Consider the following 21,864-nt stretch of genomic DNA (forward strand, 5'->3'; position numbering starts at 1 on the left):
AGAGAAGAGAAGAGAAGAGAAGAGAAGAGAAGAGAAGAGAAGAGAAGGGGGGGAGGGGGGAAGGGGAAAGAGGGGAGGGGCAGACAAAATAAGCCTCTGGTGGCTTTTTTTTTTTTGTAGAGACAAGGTCTTTCTGTGTTGGCTAGGCTGGTCTTGAAGGGTATTTTTTATTATAGAAATCGATGGCCAGGCACAGTGGCTAACACCTGTAATCTCAGCACTTTGGGAGGTCAAGGCAGGCCCACTGCTTGATCTCAGGAGTTCAAGACCAGCCTGGTAACATGGCAAAACCCCATCTCTACAAAAAAATCAAAAATTGGCCTGGCGTGGTGGTTCATGCCTGTGGCCCCAGCTAATGGGGAGACTAAAAAGGGAGGATCACTTGAGCCCACAAGGTGGAAGTTGCAGTGAGCTGAGATCGCACCACTGCACTCCAGACTGGGTAACAGAGTGAGACCTTGTCTCAAAAAATATATTTTTTTTTTCATTAAGAAAAAAGTCCTCTTAATCTAGTAGAATAAAACTATTACATTGTTTATGTTTTAGATTAAATTCCCATTTGTAAGTGAAAAATATTTTACAGGAGAAACACTATGAATATAAGAAATGATTTTGTTTAAAATATCAAATCTGTAATATGATAAATTATCTTAAAAGAATAAACAGTAACAAGTTAAAATAAAAGTACATACTATAGTATCATCTGACAGGCCAAAGTTAATTGGGTTTATTTTTAGGCATATCCTTTTCAAAGTTTGGACTAATATTAGTTGAAAGTTAGAGAACCAAAAAAAGGCAAATGTAAGTAGCATTCTAACTGTGCTTTGCAATATAATATACCTAAAGCAAATAAATCAGTATAAATAGATGTTTCAACGGATTTTGTGTCAAGATGAAATATAGTTGCATGTTTTTAAAATACAGAAAGTATTCACCTAAGATTACATATCCTAGTGTTTATGTTAGGACTATTGTATTTTAATTATAATATTATGATAATTAACATTATATATTTAAATGTTCCTTTTCTAATTTTACTTACACTACTAAATGTACTCCAAAATGAATGCTGTCAAACAGAAATAAACTTTAACTCTGCTCTACCAAATTCCCAATTAGTAGTTCAAATTTAGTAAGTGTTTTGATATTAGCCAATTAGCTTCAATTTATCTAATATCTCATTTTTTAATTAATAATACTAATTATGGGTATTTTGCCTTTGGCCTAAGGAAAAAGGAAATACAGCCATTAAATATAAGGACATACAAAGAATTTTTATTTATTTATTTTTTTTTGAGACAGAGTCTCGCTCTGTCACCCAGGCTGGGGTGCAGTGACGTGATCTTGGCTCACTGCAACCTCTTCCTCCTGGGTTCAAGCAATTCTCCTGCCTCAGCTTCCCAAGCACGTGGGACTACAGATGTGTGCCACCACGCCCAACTGATTTTTTTTTTTTGTATTTTTAGTAGAGATGGGGTTTCACAATACTGGCCAGGCTGGAGAATTTTTATTTCTACTGAAAAGAAATTGGTATTTTCAGAAAGGTTTAAAAGAGTAAAAAATTTTTAAATCTTAAAATATTCATGAATAGACCAGATTTTTCCTTCAAAATTTACATATTCATTATTTTGTAAAATCTTTATCCCCTATGTAAAGAAAGAATTACATAAAATACCACACAAAAGCATTCAGTACCAGTACCCAGCACACAAAAAGGGACTGAAATGCTTGTTAAAATGAAAGACCAAATATCCATCTGTCATTTCATGGGTGAAAATAACCTGTCAAACATCCAGCTTCCTTGAAAACAGACAGAAACACAATCTGAGAAAGTCCTGCGTCCAGCATCTCACCTCTGCAGCCATGAAAGCCAAGGTGTGCATTCCGTGGGTGTAGCCAGTGATGCAGCAGATGGCCGCCAGTCCGCAGCAAGAAAGCAGCATGGCAACCAACAGGGATAGGACTCGACCGTGGCTGCTCATTGGCGTGGTGGGCGAGAAGGAAAGCTGAAATGCACACAGTGGGAAACTGCTCATTCTTATTCGTGGAAGTGTTCAACTTCACTGAGAAATTCAAGGTTAATCTTGGCTTCTCTCCTTAGGGTTCTGTGCTAAGCACAGAAAAGCATCCCACTACTATACGGTCCTATTCTACAATAACCCAAATATGAGCATGAGCTGATATTTAGAGATCCTTGTCATTTAATATACTGAATATAACAATATGCATTATAGTTTTATCCCTTACACTCAAGGATCCTCCTAGCACTGGGATTATAAACCTCTAGAAGCAGTGTTCCAAGGGTATACAACTCTCTCCTCTCACCTTCAACAGGACTCAGGACAATGCCTGTTCTGTTGTGTTTCTTTCTTAATCTTGCTTTAGTCCTCCTCTCTGAAACTGGCACTCCCAGTCTATTCGGGCTAGAACAACTGAAATGCAATCCAGGCGCAGATTTACCACTATTACAATGTGATGTCAGCACTATGCAAGGAGAGGCAACTGTCTGAAAAGAAGGCCTGGAGCTGCAACTCCTGAGGTCGCAGGTGGAGATTAAAAAAACCAGTTTGGGAGGTTAGAAGCTCCTGTTTGTGGCTTCAAATGAGGGTTGAATGTGAAAGAAATAAAGGTTTGAGAGTGAGATTAACTCACACCAAGGTGCAAGGTCCATGTGGACTGGGTAAAGACAGGGAAAAACAAGGCCCTGGAGTGGGTTTAACTGAGGGGCAGCATTGTAGGTGCTCATTTATCTGGGATTCATGAGACTACTTCAGGTCACTAATGGGTGGGGGTTCACCCATACAGCTATGATCTGAAACCAAGTGACAGATCTTGTACCAGACATAAAAGGATTCACTTCTGCAACCAAGGAAGATAAGGGAACTAATTCAGTCCTGGCCCGGAGTGGAAAGAGTATAAACTAGTCAGAAAGAAGAGCTCCAGGAACCAGGGTAAGCTGGGGGAGACAGAAGGAGACTAGAACAGAAAATATCTAGAAAAGACCAGATTTTATTGTTTATGTATCAAGGTTTCCTTGCACTGTGAACAAAACCGTCTGCATAGGTGAAGTGACCCCACGTGAGCTGTAATGTAAACACTATGGGATTGGGAAGAAAGCTCACCAGGAGACTACGATTCTGCATCTCTTGGCTGCTGTAGAAAGTTCTTCAAGAAACAGGCAATGGGGGCCTGATCTAGAAGTCTTCCCAGGAGAGCCACCTTGACCATGGCTGCTGTGGCTCATTCACGTTACACAATTCAAAGCTGGCAAACATGTGACTAAGCAAGCAAAAAGCTTGGCTAAAAACTCACATATTCAAATCGATCCTTGCAGAGCTGAACCATCAGGTGCAGAAAGACAAGTCCGGCAAACCAGAGGCACCACATGACCACCTCTTCCACTGTTTGGACATTCAGCACACCAAAGATGAAAATGAACTTGTAGAAAATAAAATTCCAAAATTTGTCTTTGAGATGCTAAAAAAGAAAAATGTTTATGAAGGTGAGTACTATCACACCTACCCCATTTGAGGGAAGTTACCATAACAAAAGCTGGTTTCTATGGAAGATATATTCCACACTTGGCTTTCTAACACTTGTCCTCAAGAAAACAGAAGAAAAAACAAAAAGCAGCCATCTGAAGAAGAGAGGTAAGACACCCAGAAAGTAATCTGTAAACTCTGGACTATAACCCTAAATCAATTATGGAATGTTAGCTATTCAAAGGATAGTGATATGAGTTTAGTAACTTATGTATTAAGAAATAGGCCCGACACAGTGGTTCATATCTATAATCCCAGCACTTTTGGCGGCCGAGGCAGGTGGACAGCTTGAGCTCAAGAGTTTGAGATCAGCCTGGGCAACATGGTGAAAACCCATCTCTACCAAAAAAAAACAAAAAAACAAAAATTAGCTGGGAGTGGTGGTGCACACCTGTAGTCCCACCTACTCAGGAGGCTAAGGTGGGAGGATTGCTTGAGCCCAGGAGGTCGAGGCTACAGTGAGCCATCATCACACCACTGCACTCCAGCCTGGGCAACAGAGCAAGACCATCTCTCAAAAAAAAGAAAAAAATGCTTACATTTTTAATACACAATGAAAAAGAATGGCAAGGGCTATCATTTTTACTACTTCTACCTTCCAGATTCTTACACAAGAGAAAAGATTAGAGTTTTTTAAAAAAATTATTAAATTAAAAAATAACACAATCACTTGCCAGCCCATAATAAATGGGGCATAAAAAGGACAAAGAAAACAAAAAATGATGCCTTAACATTTTTATGACACAATGCTTTCTTTCACCTATCGTATTATGAAAACCTTACCAATGTCAATGAATATTCTCTGAATATACCAATATACCGTTTTAATGGCTAAAGATGGACACTGAAACTGTTTTAAAATTTTCACCACTCAAAGAAACATTATAATGAGGGCCGGGAGTGGTGGCTCACACACGAAATCCCAGCATTTTGGGAGGCCAGGGCAGGCGGATCACTTGAGCCCAGGAGTTCGAGACCAGCCTCGGTAACATGGCAAAATCCTGTCTCTACTAAAAATACAAAAATTAGCTGAGCAGTGGCACATGCCTGTAATCCCAGCTACTCAGGAGTCTGAGGCACGAGAATTGCTTGAACCTGGGAGGTGGAGGTTGCAGGGAGCCATGATCATGCCACTGCACTCCAGCCTGAGCAACAGAGCGAGACTCTGTCTCAAAAAAAAAAAAAGAAAAGAAAAAATTGTGACCGGCTGGGCGCGGTGGCTCAAGCCTGTAATTGCAGCACTTTGGGAGGCCGAGACGGGCGGATCACGAGGTCAGGAGATCCAGACCATCCTGGCTAACACGGTGAAACCCCGTCTCTACTAAAAAAATACAAAAAACTAGCCAGGCGAGGTGGCGGGCGCCTGTAGTCCCAGCTACTGGGGAGGCTGAGGCAGGAGAATGACGTGAACCCGGGAGGCGGAGCTTGCAGTGAGCTGAGATCCGGCCACTGCACTCCAGCCTGGGCGACAGAGCACGGCTCCGTCTCAAAAAAAAAAAAAAAAAGGAAAACTTGTGCTGAATATTTTTGTATGTATCAAAAATTGCAAATGTTTTTATGGTTTACAGTAAAATCTACCTAACTTCCAAATCAGTCCTGTAAGTGTATATTCTCATGGGCAGTGTGTATGCATATTTGCTTTACTGTACTCTTTTACACAGAGGGCTTCCAGTTTTAACAATCTTCACTAACCCTGAAATACGAGAGCAATAAGGAGGGTCTAGTTCACCCCACATGTTAAAACAGACTATCAAGCCGTCTAGGGGGCTCAGGGAGAACTGAGTGAAGAGGATAAGAATGGAAGCATGATTCTAAGTATACTTTTTTTTTTTTTTTAAAGAGACAGGGTCTCACTCTGTCATCCTGGCTGGAGTACAGTGGCCCAGTCGTCTCACTCTGTCATCCTGGCTGGAGTACAGTGGCCCAGTCATAGCTCACTGCAGCCCCAATCTCCTGGGCTCAAGTGATCCTCCCACCTCAGCCTCCTGAGTAGCTGGGATTACAGGCACATGACATCATGCCTGGCTAATGTTTTTTATATATATATTTTGCAGAGATGGGGCCTCCCTCTGTTGCCAAGGCTGGTCTCAAACTCCTGGGCTCAAGTGATCCCACCTTGGTCTCCCAAAAGAATGCTTTTATATGTAATTTGGAACAATGGAATTGTTTCACAAATTCAAAAAATAAACAGAAAAAAGCAAAATGTACTACAAATTAATAATGTGACTCTTTAAAGATTTTGAGAACTTAAACGCACTGTACTCTGACCAGACATCTTTCGTAGAGAACAAAATAAAGTGGAAAAAATTCATAGACTATGCCCTAACTCTATCCACCAAAAGGGCTGAGACACCCTAGTAACAATGAGCACAGTCAGTCAGTATACAACTTGGCTTCTAAATATCATTGCCCAATAACATGAACTAGGAATCACTGGTGAATGTCTGTTTCCAGACCTGGTACAGAGAAAGCACAAGGTGAACTTAGGACATTTTGTGCCCTGGTTTTGAATGATACTGCCACTTGGTTCTGCCACTTAGTTTCTGTGTGACCTTGGGAAAGTCACCTAACATCCCTGTGCTTTAGTTTCCTCATCTATACAATAGGTCTTACAATAACAGCATATACCTCATAGAATTGTTGGGGGAATTATACATAATATATGTGAAATGGTTAGACAAGTGCCATACTAAGCACTAAGTACTTAAAAAAAAAATCAAAAAGCTTCCTTGCTCTAAACCTCCACTTAACATTTTAATCATTTTAGATATTCAATGTCTTTGCCTCTAGTATTACTCTATTTCTAGAACTTTAAGCACCCACAGAGCAAACCCATATCAATCCTAGGGATTTCTAACTCAAAATGGTTCCTAATTGATGCTCTGGATGACATTAAACATCAAATAAACCAACATTGAACAGCAGGGAAGATGCGATCGATGCTGAAAAAACCGAAAGTGGAGCTGGATAAGAAATATGCTCATTATAATTACCTCTGGATCTAGTAAAAAAAATCTCTAAAATACTCCAAGGTTATACTTTCTATAAATTTCAACCTGATAGAACTAACCTTTTAGGGAAAAGAAAGTATATAAAGCCCACTGGTGCCAGATCAATCTACCAAGCCTGCCTGGCCTGACCAATTTCTGGTCTACAAATAAAAAATACGAAGAAAAACTTGAAGTAGTATCAAAAGAAGCATTTAAGCCAGTAGAAGTGGCTCACACCTGTAATTCCAGCACTTTGGGAGGCTGAGGCGGGCTGATCATTTGAACTCAACAGTTCGAGACCAACCTGGGCAGCATGACGAAATTCTGTCTCTACAAAATACCAAAACAATTAGCCGAGTGTGGCACATGCCTGTAGTCTCACTCAGGTACTCAGGAGGCTGAGATGGGAGGAGACTGCTTGAGCCCTGGAGGTTGAGACCGCAGTGAGCAGAGATCGCACCACTGCACTCCAGCCTGGGTGACAGAGCAAGACCCTGTCTCCAAAAAAAAAAAAAAAAAAAAAAAGGCAGCATTTAGAACCTATCTGGGATATCTGGGAGCCCTCTAGAATTGATACTGGAGAAAGTACTGAATACTAACTAATGAAAAATCTCTGGGAATACAAAACAGTCCTGTTCACAATGGCATTCAAGGGCTCAACCACCAAGTAATACAAGTCAGCTCTAAACCAGGACTTCAGCTAATTTTATAAAAGAAAATTTGGGTTGAAAAGGGTAGGTAAGGAAAGAATGGAACACTTTGAATACAAAGTAAAGCTGCTGTTGTGCTTTTCATGTAGTAGGTTCCTGTGTCTTATCACTGGGATAAGATAGAATAAAACACAGTTTTGTTCTTATGTTGTCATTTTGAAGGCCAGTTCTAAATTCTTACTTTAAAACATACCACCAGGCACGGTGGCTCACGCTTGTAATCCCAGCACTTTGGGAGGCCAAGGCAGGCAGATCACCTGAGGTCAGGAGTTTGAGAACAGCCTGGCCAATATGGCAAAACCCTGTCTCTACTAAAAATACATGAATTAGCTGTGGCGCACACCTGTATTCCCAGCTACTTGGGAGGCTGAAGCAGGAGAAGTGCTTGAACCCGGGAGGCAGAGGTTGCAGTGAGCTGAGATTGAGCCACTGCACTCCAGCCCGGGTGACAGAGCAAGATTCTGTCTCAAAAAAAAAAAAAAAAAAAATTATTCTACACCCTACCCACTCAAATCCTCAAGGAACTGCCAATCTATACGGTATGCTTGTGGCATAATTCTTCATTGAAAGCGTTCCCTGCCCGTTCTGAGTCACTTTCCAGTGTCAGGCAATCTCACCCAAAACAAGAACAAATCTCCTAATTTCATGCTTTTAGAATTCTTAATTCACCTTCCCACAGAGAAAATTAAGAACCCACATTCTACAGAGTGACATTATGATCATTCAAAATCAAACCAATCTAGGCGTCTCTAAAAACAACATTCCTAAAAATCCTGAAGAAAAACAGCCATAAAAAACAATATTGGGACAACTTGGCTGCACTGAATATGAACTGTGGATTGGACAAAGTATTTTTTCAATGTTAAATTTCCTAATTTTAATCACTGTGCTGTAAAAATGCCTTTGCTCTTAGAAAATGCAAACTGAAGTATTGAAGGGTAAAGGGGTAATGATGTCCACAACTTACTTTCAAATGAATCAGAACAAAAGTATGTATAAATAAAAAGTGACTATTAAAGCACATGGAACAAAATATTAATAACGGGCGAATCTGGATAAAGGGTATATAGGAGTTTTCTGTAGTATTCATGGAACTTCTCCACACATCTGAAATCATAAGAAATACAAAGTTTAAAAAAAATCTAGCCACAAGAATCCATCCTTTCAGTGTAGACTTACCTGTCTCTCACTCACTCGAAGAGGGCCAAACACAATACACTGGATGAGCTTAGCCACCAGCATCAAAACACAGCAAGCAGTATTTACTAGAACCTGTAAACAAATCGGAGAAAGGAAGTTTATTTCTTCCTGCTGAAAAATAAAAGCAGCTCTAAAAATCTCATATTAGGAATTCAGCCATCATTTCCAGTGACTGAGCCTTTCTGGTTCTCTCCCAATGCAAGATAAGTAATATCTGAAAAGGTACACTGTTCTGGGCAGTTAGTGTTAGGGATGAGGATTGGGAAGAAAGGCACCAGCTCACCAAGTCACAGCTCTTCTTCCAATATGCACCCTCCAGCAGGCCACCCTATCCTTCATCCTTAACTGAATTGTATGTATACTTTGTACTGTTTGTGCAAAACTACACGAACCTTGTAAACTGCAGGTCCTTCCCAAGTACCTCAATTCCAACATTATTTTGATAGCCTTAAAGAAAACTGTTCTAGAAACTGAAGTTACCATGAATAGTAAAATCCAGCACCCAGAGATTCTGCCCTGCCAAACAAATAGGAGGTAGGGGTAGGAGTGTGGATGGTCACAAAAAAGTCTCATCATGAGGAACTAATAACCAAAAAATATAACAGAGAGAATATTTTAACATTTATTGGAATGGAAAAATCTTTCAACCAAAAGATAAATGTGCTCCATGCTTGGTGTTGGCTTTGAAGTAAAGGTTCTGTGGCACTGCAGTGGGGTGGAATGGGGAAAACAGAAGGAAAAGAAAACTGGCAAGAGGGGCTAAGAGATGAAAGGCAACCTGGGGATACCAATGCAAAACTAAGGCCTTCTTCAACAGTCTATGAGAAAACTTAAAAAACAAAACAAAACAAAACAAAACCCTAAATGATGAATATCCTTACACCTAAACACCAAATCTTAATGCTTACAAAATGGAAGAGTTGGCTGTCTCCAACCCAGAGATTACTGTGGGGTATCACATTACTCTGAATGACTCCAAAAAGCCAAAAGGATCTTGATAAAAACAGTACAGATGACTTGTTGAGAGCAAATGAAAAGGAACTCCAATTCAATGTAAAGCTGCTTCTGCCTCTGATTCACTACATTTACCATATTCCCTTGCCAAGTCATTCTTCCCTCTACTTTTAAAAGCAAATGATAATTTTAAAGAAGAAAGAAAGGGGCCAGAAGAGAGTAATTTAAGAAAGCAAGATCCCAAGGCCGGGCGCGGTGGCTCAAGCCTGTAATCCCAGCACTTTGGGAGGCCGAGACGAGAGGATCACGAGGTCAGGAGATCGAGACCATCCTGGCTAACACGGTGAAACCCCATCCTACTAAAAAAATTCAAAAAAAAAAAAAACACTAGCCGGGTGTGGTGGCGGGCGCCTGTAGTTCCAGCTACTCAGGAGGCTGAGGCAGGAAATGGCGTAAACCCAGGAGGCAGAGCTTGCAGTGAGCCGAGATCCCGTCACTGCACTGCAGCCTGGGTGACAGAGCAAGACTCCACCTCAAAAAAAAAAAAAAAAGAAAGCAAGATCCCTGAGATCACCTCAGGGTCTGTTTAGTACCTCACACCATCCCTCCTTCGGGAGAACAGTTAAGGGCAGCCCTGATTCATTACAAATGATTAAATTTAGTTCTATTCTGTCTGCCTAATGGGCCATGGACGTATGTAATATATTTTTAAAAGATTGAAATAAAAATAGTTCTGCTGAAAAAATAAACTGTTTTAGTACTTAAATCCTTCAAACAACCAGGAACAAAAGCCCAAACTAGTTGCCCCAAATATCCTAATTTGTGTAACAGGCCTATTCAAAACGGTCCAGATCACCAGGAGCATGGTGGCTCACGCTTGTAATCCGGGCACTTTGGGAGACCAAGGTAGGAGGATTGCTTGAGGTCAGAAGTTTGAGACCAGCCTGGAACACACAGCAAAACCTTGCCCCTACTGAAAAATATATAAAATTTTTAAAAAAGAAAAAACAATTCAGGTAACTTGAAATGTTCATTTTTAAGGTGATGAAATAGATGCTAAAGAGACTCACCTTCATTGTGATCTAACCAGTCAATCTCAGCCACATTAACTAAGAGAAACGTTGTAAGACAAAACCACAACCCCTCATGTCACATCCCCCAGACAAACATGCCCCAGCTTTATTATGACGCAATTTCTTAAAAGAATTCTTCCTGTTTTTACAGGTAGTCAAATGAATTTAAAAAATAAATGCAACACATTTAGCACTTGTTCGAGGCATGTGGGAAATCAGAAAAATGATGGAACTCTGAACCCTAAACTCAAAGAACTTTTAGAATCTACAAGAGATAGAACATGGTAAACAGTTTAACAGAAGGCCAAGCAGGCTACCATGAGAGTAATGGTGGAGAAAAATAACAAATTTAGGGGCATTTAAACATTTCTCTATTCAAAACAGCACTGTCACACACATCTCAAGTTATCAAACAAAAAATAAAGTATTATTTACTATTTCTCAAACTCTGTAAATAAAAGTCTCGCTCTGTTGCTCAAACTAAAGCACAATGGCGCAATCTCCACTCACTGCAACCTCTGCCTTCCAGGTTCAAGCTATTCTCCTGTCTCAGCCTCCCAAGTAGCTGGGATTACAGGTGTGAGCTACCACATTAATTTTTGTATTTTTTTGTAGAGACATAGTTTCACCATGCTGCCCAGGCTGGTCTCGAACTCCTGGGCTCAAGTGATCCATCTGCCTCAGCCTCCCAAAGGACTGGGATTATAGGCATGAGCCACTGCACCTAGCCTAAATAAGTCTTTGAATTCAAATAAGATATAAAAAATGTGTATCTTTAATTTATCAAAAAAAAAAAAGTAAAACTCTCTTATAATCCCATCACCCATAGACAATCACTTCCTATTTTAATTTAAATGAAGATTTGAAAATTAACTGGCTAAGCAGGAAAAAAAAAAGCTTCAGTATACTGATACTAAAAAGGGAATTTATGTAAAAAGGAGATAAGCTGTTGTGAACTTTGTAACCAAAGGTACAAAGGATTGAAAGCAACTGAAAATTATTTTAAGATTATAAACAAAGTTTTTTAAAACACCTTAATGATTATTAATAACATTACATGTCTATTTATAGAAAAATGCCTTAATTATAATGATTATATGTTAATAACAAATACTGACCAGGCACTGTAGCTTACACTTATAATCCCACCACTTTGGGAGGCCAAGGTCGGGGGATTGCTTGAACTCAGGAGTTCAAGACCAGCCTGGCCAACATAGTGAAACCTCATCTCTACAAAAGATACAAAAATTAGCCAGGTGGGGTGGTGTGCACCTGTAGTCCCAGCTACTGAGGAGGCTGAGGTGGGAGGATCTCTTGAGCCCAGGAAGTCGAGGCTGCAGTGAACCATGATTGCACCACTGCACTAGGCAACAGTGCAGCCTGGGCAACAGAGTGAGACCTTGTCTCAAATAAATAAATAAATAAATAATATTGTGTTATACATATAACTTCTCAACTTCAGTTAACAAAGGCTTGAAAAACTGTAAATACAACTGAGCACCCCTAATGCAAAAATCCAAAATCTGAAATGCTCCAAAATCCAAAACTTTCTGAGCACCAACATGGTGCCACAAGTGGGAAATTCCACACCTGACCTCATGTAATGAGTCGCAGTCAAAATGCAGACTTACAAGAGGTTACTGAGTGTCCCTAAGGGAAAAATGAAACTGCCTTCAGGGTATGTGCATGAGGTGCATATGAAACAGAGGAATTTCACATTTATATTTGGGTCCCATCCCCAAAATATCTCATTATGTATATGAAAATATTCCAAAATCCAGGAAAGAAATCCCAAATCTAAAACTTCTGGTCCCAAGCATTTTGGATAAAGTATTCTCAACCTATACTGAAAGAAACTTAACTGGAGCATTCCTCATTTAAAAGCAAATCCCACTGGCTCATGTCTATAATCCCAGCACTTTGGAAGGTCAAGGTGGGTGGGTTGCTTGACTTCAGGAGTTCGAGACCAGACTAAACAACATGGCGAAACCCAATCTCTACTAAAAACACAAAAAACGTAGCCAGGCGTGCTGGTGTGTGCCTGTAGTCCCAGCTACTCGGGAGGCTAAGATGGGAGAATCATCCTAGACACAGGGAGGTCGAGGCTGCAATGAACCAAAATCACACCACTGTACTCCAGCCTGGGCAATCGGAGTGAGACTGATTAAAAAAAAAAAAAAACTGCTTAAAAAAGTAAACTAAAATAAATAAAATAAATCCCTGGGTCAGGTGCAGTGGAACATGCCTGTAATCCCAGCACTTTGGGAGGCAGACGAGGGAGAATCACGAGGTCAGGAGTTCGAGACCAGCCTGGCCAACATGGTGAAACCCCATCTCTACTAAAAATATAAAAATTAGCCAGGGGTGGTAGTGCTCACCTGTAATCCCAGCTACTCAGGAGGCTGAGGCAGGAGAATCACTTGAACCTGGGAGGCAGAGGTTGCAGTGAGCTGAGATCGTGCCACTGCACACCAGCCTAGGTGAGAGTGAGACTCCATCTCCAAAAAAAAAAAAAAAATTCGGGGTCAGGCGCGGTGGCTCACGCCTGTAATCCCAGCACTTTAAGAGGCCGAGGCGGGCGGATCACGAGGTCAGGACATCAAGACCATCCTGGTTAACATGGTGAAACCCTGTCTCTACTAAAAATACAAAAAATTAGCCGGGCTCAGTAGTGGGCCCCCGTAGTTCCAGCTACTCAGGAGGCTGAGGCAGGAGAATGGCATGAACCCGGGAGGCGGAGCTTGCAGTGAACCGAGATCGTGCCACTGCACTCCAGCCTGGGCAACAAAGGGAGACTCCGTCTCAAAAAAAAAAAAAAAAAAAGGAAATAATATGTGCACATACATGTTTGTATAATATGTACGTGTGAACTGTCAAGGACTTGATTAATTTGGGTATTTCTTAGTCTCCTACTTAACACTAGCACTTACTACAAGAATCTGATAATTGCCATTTCTGGAAGAGAGAAGCAGGTAACAGGGAGAGAGCGAGAGATCTACTTTTCACTGCATATCACTTCTGTATCCCTTAACTTTTTTTTTTTTTTTTTTAATTTTAGATGGAGTTTCACTCTGTCATCCAGGCTGGACTGCAGTGGCACGATCTCAGCTCACTGCAACTTCCACCTCCCAGGTTCAAGTAATTATCCTGCCTCAGCTTCCCAAGTAGCTGGGATTACCGGCACCTGCCACCATGCCTGGCTAATTTTTGTATTTTTAGTAAGGATGGGTTTCCCCATGTTGGCCAGGCTGGTCTCAATCTCCTGACCTCAGGTGATCCTCCCACCTCGGCCTCCCCAAGTGCTAGGATTACAGGCGTGAGCCACCATGCCGGGCCTGTACCCCTTAACTTTTGTACCCTGAGCATGCATTATCTATTTTTTAAAATTTTTTTAAAGTTTAGAATCTACTAAACTAACCTGACTAGTTCTACAATTCCACATTATTTTTCTCACCATATGAGTAACAAACCAAAACAAGTTCGCCTGTTACAGCACAATATTTCAACTATAGCTGGGCGTGGTGGTTCATGCTTGTAATCTCAGCACTTTCGGAGGCCAAGGTGGGTGGATCACCTGAGGTCAGCAGTTCAAGACCAGCCTGGCCAACATGGTGAAACCCTGTCTCTACTAAATATACAAAAAATTAGCTGGGCATGGTGGAGCACGCCTGTAATCTCAGCTACTTGGGTGGCTGAGGCAGGAGAATCGCTTGAACATGGGAGGCGGAGGTTGCAGTGAGCCGAGATCACGCCATTGCACTCCAGCCTGGGTGACAAAGAAAGACTCTGTCTCAAAAAAAAAAAAAAAAATTCAACTATATTAAAACACTTCACAATGTTTCTCATAGCTATAGTGCTGTCAAAGCTTCAAAGCATTTTTTAAAAACTCACCAAATGCCTTTTTTTTTCCAGTCTACACAAAATAAAAACAAGTTTTACTTGCTCTTGTTTAGAGTGTAGCAGGTCAGGCAGCAGTGATCCCAGCAACTCTGACTTACTCAAGGCTCTAAGTTAATTCCCTTCACTCCAAGGCCTGGGAGGAAAATGTCCCTTCCAGAATGGTTCTACTCTTCCACTGGAGAAAACAGAAACTAAATTATAAAATAGTTAGGCCTGCCTGTGAGGAAAAGAGAGGAAGGTGCATTTATCACCATGTAACCCTACAGGTGTTTTTGACCCTGTAAAATGTTGGCCACCAACGGGGCCTTATTTATGAGCTTGCAAGGACATGGGATTAAACTACCAGGAACTGTTTCCAAGACATGGTCAACCTGGATATTTTTTAAGACACCTGCCTACACCAGCACCACTCCCCTGCGCCCCCTACCATTTGGTGGTTTCCTCCCTTTAAGGACAATCCACGTACTGTTACCTCTGCGGGCTCCCAGAGACAAACAAAATACAAACATGCACACACTACCCCGGGGCCTCATCACATAGATGATGACTGTGTTCCTCCTTTAACAATACTAGGGAAATAGATGACAGTCCGCATGCAAAGCACACCTAGGAGGTGATCAAATAGCAGTCCCCTTCTCCCTTACCCAGAAGGCATTCCTTTTATTTTTAATTTATCTAGGCTCACATCCAATTATTCACAAGTTTAGTCTTTTTTCCTTCAGCTGCCCCAACACTTCTGGAGCTAACATTTTTTCTTCATATACCTTGAAATAGTCAACTCATAGAGACTTAAACCTAGGAAGTCACTTTCAGCTCTTTTGTTTTGTTTTTCTTTGAGACCAGGGTCTCACTCTGGCCCAAACTGAAGTGCAGTGGCACAATCATAGCTAACTGTAACCTTGAGCTTCTGGGCGGGCTCAACCAATCCTCCTAACTCAGCCTCCCAAGTAGCTAGGACTACACTTAATTTGCGTAATTAAGTCAGAACCTTGACAGTAGTTTCCTATTTCTATTTCTCCATTTACATGTCTTGCTCTTAGAATTTTAGAAGCAGGTATTTCATATTTTTAAAGCGTTGTAAAACAAATTAAATAAGGAAGTTGCAGCGCCTAAAATATTCACCATCTGAGAGCACTTTAGAGAACAATTGGCTTACTCCTATTTTAAAAAGCCGATTTTCACATAATTATAATGGTGGCTAATTTTTTTTTTTTTTTTTTTTTTTGGTAGAGCAGGGGATCTCACTATGTTGCCCAGACTCCTGGGCAGCTCCTGGGCAACTCCTGACCTCAAGCAATCCTCCCACCTCCTGCCTCAGCCTCCACCTCCCAAACTGCTGAGACTGCTGGTGTCAGCCACTGAACCCAGCCCTTAAGTTTTATAATAATATGAAAATAGGCTCTTTAAAATAGGAGTCAGCCAATTTTTCTCTAAAGTGCTCTCAGATAGTGAATATTTTAGGCTCTGCAACTTCCTTAATTTATTTAATTTTACAACCCTTTAAAAATATAAAAAACATTCTTAGCTGTTAAGACAAAAACAGGCCTAGTCAAATAGGCCACAAGTTTGCCAATCCCTGTTCTAAATGGTCAATTCAGTTTTATCCACTTTTATTTGTGGTTATTTTTCCCCTTGAGAGTTCTATTTAAATGATATTATTTGCACAATTAATCAGAACCTTGACACTAGTTTCATATTTCTATCTCTCCATTTGCATATCTTGCTCTTAGAATTTTAGAAGCAGATATTTAAGAAAGCAGAAAAGGGAACTAATAAAAGTAATAAGTAAGAATTAAAAAATGAAAAAGCCAAAACACCTGAACAATCCAAAACCATGCTAGAATGGACCAAGAGGGAGCTGAATGGAAGCATTATCTGAGCAATGTAAAATAGCCCAGAAATGAGTAACAAAATAAAAACTCATCTGAAATCAAACTTTAGGGTGGATATTTTAGAAAGACAAGGGAAACAAAAAGTCAGGTCAAACCCATATCTGTTAGTGTAAAAACCCAGAAGCCTCCTCCCAAATCCATTCTCAATGTCATGTCTGAGGGCCACCTGGAGAGGCCCCCTTGGGAGGAGGAAGTTATAGGTCACTAGATCTCCTGTCCTCTTCCCACTCTACATAACTCTATCTTCCACACTGCTCCCAGACTATCTTCTAAAAGAAATCATGACAGCACCCCTATTCCTCCATGCCCCACCCCCCACTTAAGCCCCAATACTGTCCACACTTGGTAGAGCAAGCAAGGTCAAGGTTACATGACACCATACTCTAGCCTCTTCCTTGGTCAGTTTTTCAACCACTAGTGTCCCTCAGATCACCTAAGACATTCATTAAAATGAAGATTCCAAGGCTCCACCCTTCTCTCTGAAATGGATCCCCAGGGAAACTACATTTTACAAGTACCCCAGATGACCACATACCAGGCTGCCAGAGGTCCACACTTGGAGAAAGAAACCTTCAAAGGGGTTGCTCACCTCCTCCTCTCACAGCAGAGGCACCTGCCCCACCTCCTCCCTCCCCCCACCCGCCCCGTCTCCTCTTGACCTTCTCAACCTCCCTCTTTTTTTTTTTTTGAGACGGAGTCTCGCTCTGTCGCCCAGGCTGGAGTGCAGTGGCCGGATCTCAGCTCACTGCAAGCTCCGCCTCCTGGGTTCACGCCATTCTCCTACCTCAGCCTCCCGAGGAGCTGGGACTACAGGTGCCCACCACCTCGCCTGGCTAGTTTTTTGTATTTTTTAGTAAAGACGAGGTTTCACCATGTTAGCCAGGATGGTCTCGATCTCCTGACCTCGTGATCCGCCCGTCCTGGCCTCCCAAAGTGCTGGGATTACAGGCTTGAGCCACCGCGCCCGGCCTCAACCTCCCTCTTAAACCAGAAGATTCAACAGATTTTTTATTTAACAGCCCAGCTTCCGGACCACCCTGCCTGTGCCCAGCACTGTCCTCCCCCAGCCAGACCGAGCTCCACATGCTGGTTTCTTTATCTGGAATACCCAGTGCTGCTGGTTAAGACCCTTCCCACCTTCCAAGCTGGTTCAAACACCACCTTCCACGAACCCTTCCCTAGGCACAATTCCTTTCTTTTTCCTCCAAACTCTGCTGCATTTTATCTATTATCACCTGCAAAATTGTGCCATATTACTGAGGGTAGGGTAAAGTGTTGTTCACAGATATGCCCTCCAGAGTGCCCAAAATAACACCTTCGAAAGGTTTTAAATTGAGTTTGTTCATGAAAAACCTCCTGTGATGCTATCAGACCGATATTATTCTAAACTGCTCTACAAAGATAAGTTTTAGGAACTGCAATATGTTAAACAATATCTAGCACTGGCAGAAGGATCAGTCTTTGTCTTACTTGGCCTTGGCAGGCAGTGTTTGTGAAAAAGTTGAATCCGAATTCAACAGAACTGGGGGAGGATCCAGTTGACAAAGGCACCATCACATAGGGTATTCACTCAACAATCTTATCTGTCCCACCACTGGGGAAGGCTTTTGAGATCGTCACTTCTACTCAGCTGCTAAAGCAGAAACTACATAAACACTGAGTGATGAGACAAACTCACAGTGAGCACATGGAGGCTCTGAGAAACCAAAGCAGGCCAAAATAAACACGTGGAAATAAACACCCGGAGGAAAGATAGAAGAAAAACAGCACTAGGATCAACTGAGAAATGAAAATATCATCAGCAGAGAGTAAGAAGTGATAAACTTGCCAGAGGTAAGACCTCTACTGAAAACGCTGGAAGAAAAGGAAATTTCCTAAAAAGTAATCATCATCACAGAAAAATCAACAGCCTTTTATGTAATGTTTTCTGAAGAGGTATTAACCTTAGAATCTGAACATGGCTTTTATCAAAAGAAAGTCCTGCGGGGGAAAATCCATTAAATAATTCCAGGGTTGTTATATAAATAAAATAAGGGTTCCTTCTCAAAGGCTTATTTATATCTCAGACTTAAAAAATATCAAAGACTACATTATAATCTTAACATATGGCAAAAACACTCTCTATATCACTTTAAGTTGTTTACCTGCTAACTCAAATGCAAAATCAGATTTGAAATTAAGCAAGAGATGTGAGTGAGTTCTTTCTCTTCTCCCTTCTTTGGTTCCTTAAAGTTCAGTTTTACACAGCAGTAAACAAACAGGAACTTCACCCTTCACTGCCTTCTACTAAACTCTCCATCAGAAGGACCAGGAGACTTAATCCACAGCCCACAGAGTCCATAAATCCCACCGCTTCCTGATGAAGCACAGTGGGACTAATTATAACAAATGAGTTGCATATCATCCTATCAACTTGGAATATTAATCTCTCAGTCATTTACAGCCTACTTTCAACCCCAAATGGAAACTTGGAAGGAGACAAAAATCCAAGAAGCCATATTAAATCCAAGTGAGACTTTAAATCCTGGAGAAACTTTTCTGATCACGGTGGGATTTACATAAGTATTCAAGGCCAAGGTGAAAGCAAAATTCTGTAGCCAAAATATCATTGATCTGCTCAGTCTGAAATTATCTGTTCTAATGAGGGAAACCAGCATGTGTGCCTTATCAATGCTGCTTATCTCGCGGGGGCAGACAACCTGGAAACTGCGTTAGAATAGATCCTCAAATAAGAAACATTCAGTTAAAATGATGGGCTGCCTCTTGACACTGCGAATGTTTTGCTGTGTTCATACATCAAAGGAAAACTGTCATGAATCATCAGGTAAAGGCAGCAGAAAAGGAAGCACACTTTGCTTGGTGTTTGTTTCATTAAACAGCTTCCAAAGGGGACAATCGAATACTAACCGGCAAAAAAGTTGTAGGAGACGCCTCTCTCCAACGGGAATGTCCAAAGACACCCGAGTGCTGAAAACTCCCCCATACTTAACGTCTGAATTCTCCCCTCTGCCCTCTCCTCTTCGTCGGAAGAAAACCCGCTAACAATCCCACGCTTGACCAAGTGGGAAGAGCTTTCAACTTCCCTCTACTTGGTCCAACCCTAGGGATAACTTACTCCCAGATCCCGACCTCCCCTTGAACCTGCCCTCTGAGATCTTAGTCTAGTTTCTCCCGAGGGTCCCCAGCCCCTTCCTCCCCACTGCCCTTTAACCCTTCCCCTGTCCCGGGCCCCGTCCGCACCCCAACGCAGACCCTCGCCCGCCGCCTCCCCGACTCCCTTCCCGGAGCCCCCAACGCTGTCCTGCCCCTCAGGGCCTCCTCCTCGCAACCCCACGCGATGTTCCTCCCGCCCCGCGGTTCCCCCCCGCCGCCCCCCAGCGCCTCACCGCTCTCCCCAGGCAGCGCTCCCGCGGCCAAGGCCGCGCCCCCCAGGCGCTCGCCCTCCGGGGTCCCTGGCGGAGGGGCCCCTTGGCCCACCACGCCCCCCGCGGATAAAGGGTGACGCAGCGGACCCCGTCCCTGCCCCGCGGGCCCGGTCGCCTCGCTCACCCACACGAAGAGGCTATCTGAGAGCAGGTACTGGGCCACGTCGCGGGCCCGGGGTCCCCCCGCGCTCGGCCGGGCGGGCGCCGGCGGCTCGGGTTGCAGCGAGGCCGTTAGCTGGTCCGGCTCGCCGGGGCCGGCCTCGGGCTGGCTGAGCGCGCGGTAGGCGCTGATGATGGTGCCCAGCAGGGCCAGGCCGCTGAGGCCCGTGTAGGTGCGGAGGCTGGGCCAGGGGAAGCGCTCGAGGAAGAGCAGCGGCATGGCGGCAGCGGCGACCTCCGGCCTCCGGGTCTCCCCGCGCTGCGGCCGGGCCCCTGCCGCGGTCTCGCGAACGGCGCCCACGGGCTCTGGCGTCGCTGCCGCTGCCGCTACCTCTGCCGCTGCCTCTGCCGCCGCCGCCGCCGCCGCCGCCGCCGCCGCCGCGCCGGGCCGGGCCGGGCCGGGCCGCTCCTGGCTGCTGGCGCCGCTCCGCCCCGCGCTGCTCCCGCTGCTGCCCCTGCTGGCGCGGAAGAGCCTCGGCGGGCTCCGAGCAGGCCACCGCCCCCAGCGAGACGCGGGCAGGACGGGCGCAGGGGCGCGGCCTTCGTCCCCCGCCCCCAGCGGTCGCGCCGCCGCCTAGCGGGCGTAGGCCCGGGCCTCAGGCCCCGAGGGCCGGCACCCAGCATCATCTGCTGCCCGCACCACGGCTCGGCTGGGCCCACGGACACAGAGGGCACCTGCCCCGGCCGCGGCGCAGGCGTCACTCGGGCCCGCAGGCACTGACGGGCGGGCCGGGCCTCAGGGCGCGGGGGACCCTGGCCACCTTGCCGCTGGCCACTTGCCCCCCACCATTAACCCTCTGAAGCAGGTTACCCCCAAGCACTCCTAGGGGCCGAGCAGCTTCCCTGGTGCCCAAAACCCCAGAAGAAAAAATATTAACAGTCTTTCAAGTTTCTGCTGTTTACTAGTAGCCTCCAGCAGAAACTAAAAAATGAACCTGATTTAGCGGGAAATAAAAATGTGTTCCCTCATACACCAGAAGTGAGAATGTCAAATGGTGCAGCTGTCTTGGAAAATAATCTGTCCTTTCCTTAAAGTCAAACAAGAGTGACCATTTGACCCAGTAATTCCACTCCTCTAAGAAAAGTGGAAACATACCTCCACACAAAACTTGTACACAAATGTTGATACCATTCTAACAACCAAAAGATGGGAACAAGGCTAATGTTCATCAAGTGATGAGTAGATAAATGTGATATATCCATACAATGTACTATTCGGTCATAAAAATGAACTACTGATACATGCTACAATAGGGATGAACCTTCAACACGTGCTAAGTCAAAGAAGACAGCAACAAAGGTCCACGTGTTGTGTGATTCCATTGATATGAAATGTCCACAATAGGCAAGTACATATACAGACACAGAAAGTTGATTAATGGTTGATTAGGGATGGGAGGAAGAGGGAAGTAGGGGGTGATAAAGGGCGCAGGTTTCTTTTAAGAGACAGGGTCTGTGGCCCAGGCTGGAGTACCTACAGTGGCAGGAGCATGGCTCACTGCATCCTCCACCTTCTGGGCTCAAGAAATCTTCCTGCTTCAGTCTCTCCAGTAGATGGGACTACAGGCATATGCCACCACACCTGGCTAATTCTTAATTTTTGGTAGAGACAGCGTCTTGCTATATTGTCCAGACCTGTCTGTGGCTCCTGAGCCCAAGTGATCCTCCCACCGCGGCTTCACAAAGTGCAGGGATTACAGGCGTGAGTCACTGGCTGGGATAGGTTTGTTTTCAAAGTGATGAAAATGTAAAATTGAGATGATGATTGCACAACTCTGAAAAATCACTGAATTGTACACTTTAAATAGTTCTATCTCAATATGTGAATTGTATCTCAATAAGCTGTTACCAAAGGAAAAAAAAAATGTTACCTTGGGAGTTTTATTCCTTTTGCATCCCCAAGGCCTGTAATACTTCCCAGCCCAGAGTAGGTGCTCTGTAAATATTTGTAGGATTTTCCAAACTTTCTATTTTTATTTATTTATTTATTTATTTATTTATTTATTTATTTATTTATTT

The 21,864-nt window shown here is 43.4% G+C and overlaps 1 protein-coding gene across 2 annotated transcripts in view; it reads right to left on the reverse strand.

The window, feature by feature from the left end:
* AMFR (autocrine motility factor receptor) overlaps positions 1 to 20,298 on the reverse strand; it is a 59,232-nt gene extending 38,934 nt beyond the window's left edge. Inside the window, exons 1-4 of one of the 2 annotated variants that reach the window (XM_023209969.2) lie at positions 19,811 to 20,298; positions 8,422 to 8,514; positions 3,313 to 3,477; positions 1,854 to 2,006 (exon numbers count right to left, since the gene is read on the reverse strand). In XM_023209969.2, the coding sequence (XP_023065737.1) occupies positions 1,854 to 2,006; positions 3,313 to 3,477; positions 8,422 to 8,514; positions 19,811 to 20,065 (666 nt within the window). In that variant the 5' untranslated portion in view covers positions 20,066 to 20,298. The remainder of the gene's footprint in view (positions 1 to 1,853; positions 2,007 to 3,312; positions 3,478 to 8,421; positions 8,515 to 19,810) is intronic. The other variant, XM_023209970.2, reaches the window with a different exon arrangement.
* Between the last annotated feature and the right edge of the window lie 1,566 nt (positions 20,299 to 21,864).

Source organism: Piliocolobus tephrosceles, chromosome 17 (assembly GCF_002776525.5).
Source record: "Piliocolobus tephrosceles isolate RC106 chromosome 17, ASM277652v3, whole genome shotgun sequence".
Lineage (NCBI taxonomy): Eukaryota > Metazoa > Chordata > Mammalia > Primates > Cercopithecidae > Piliocolobus > Piliocolobus tephrosceles.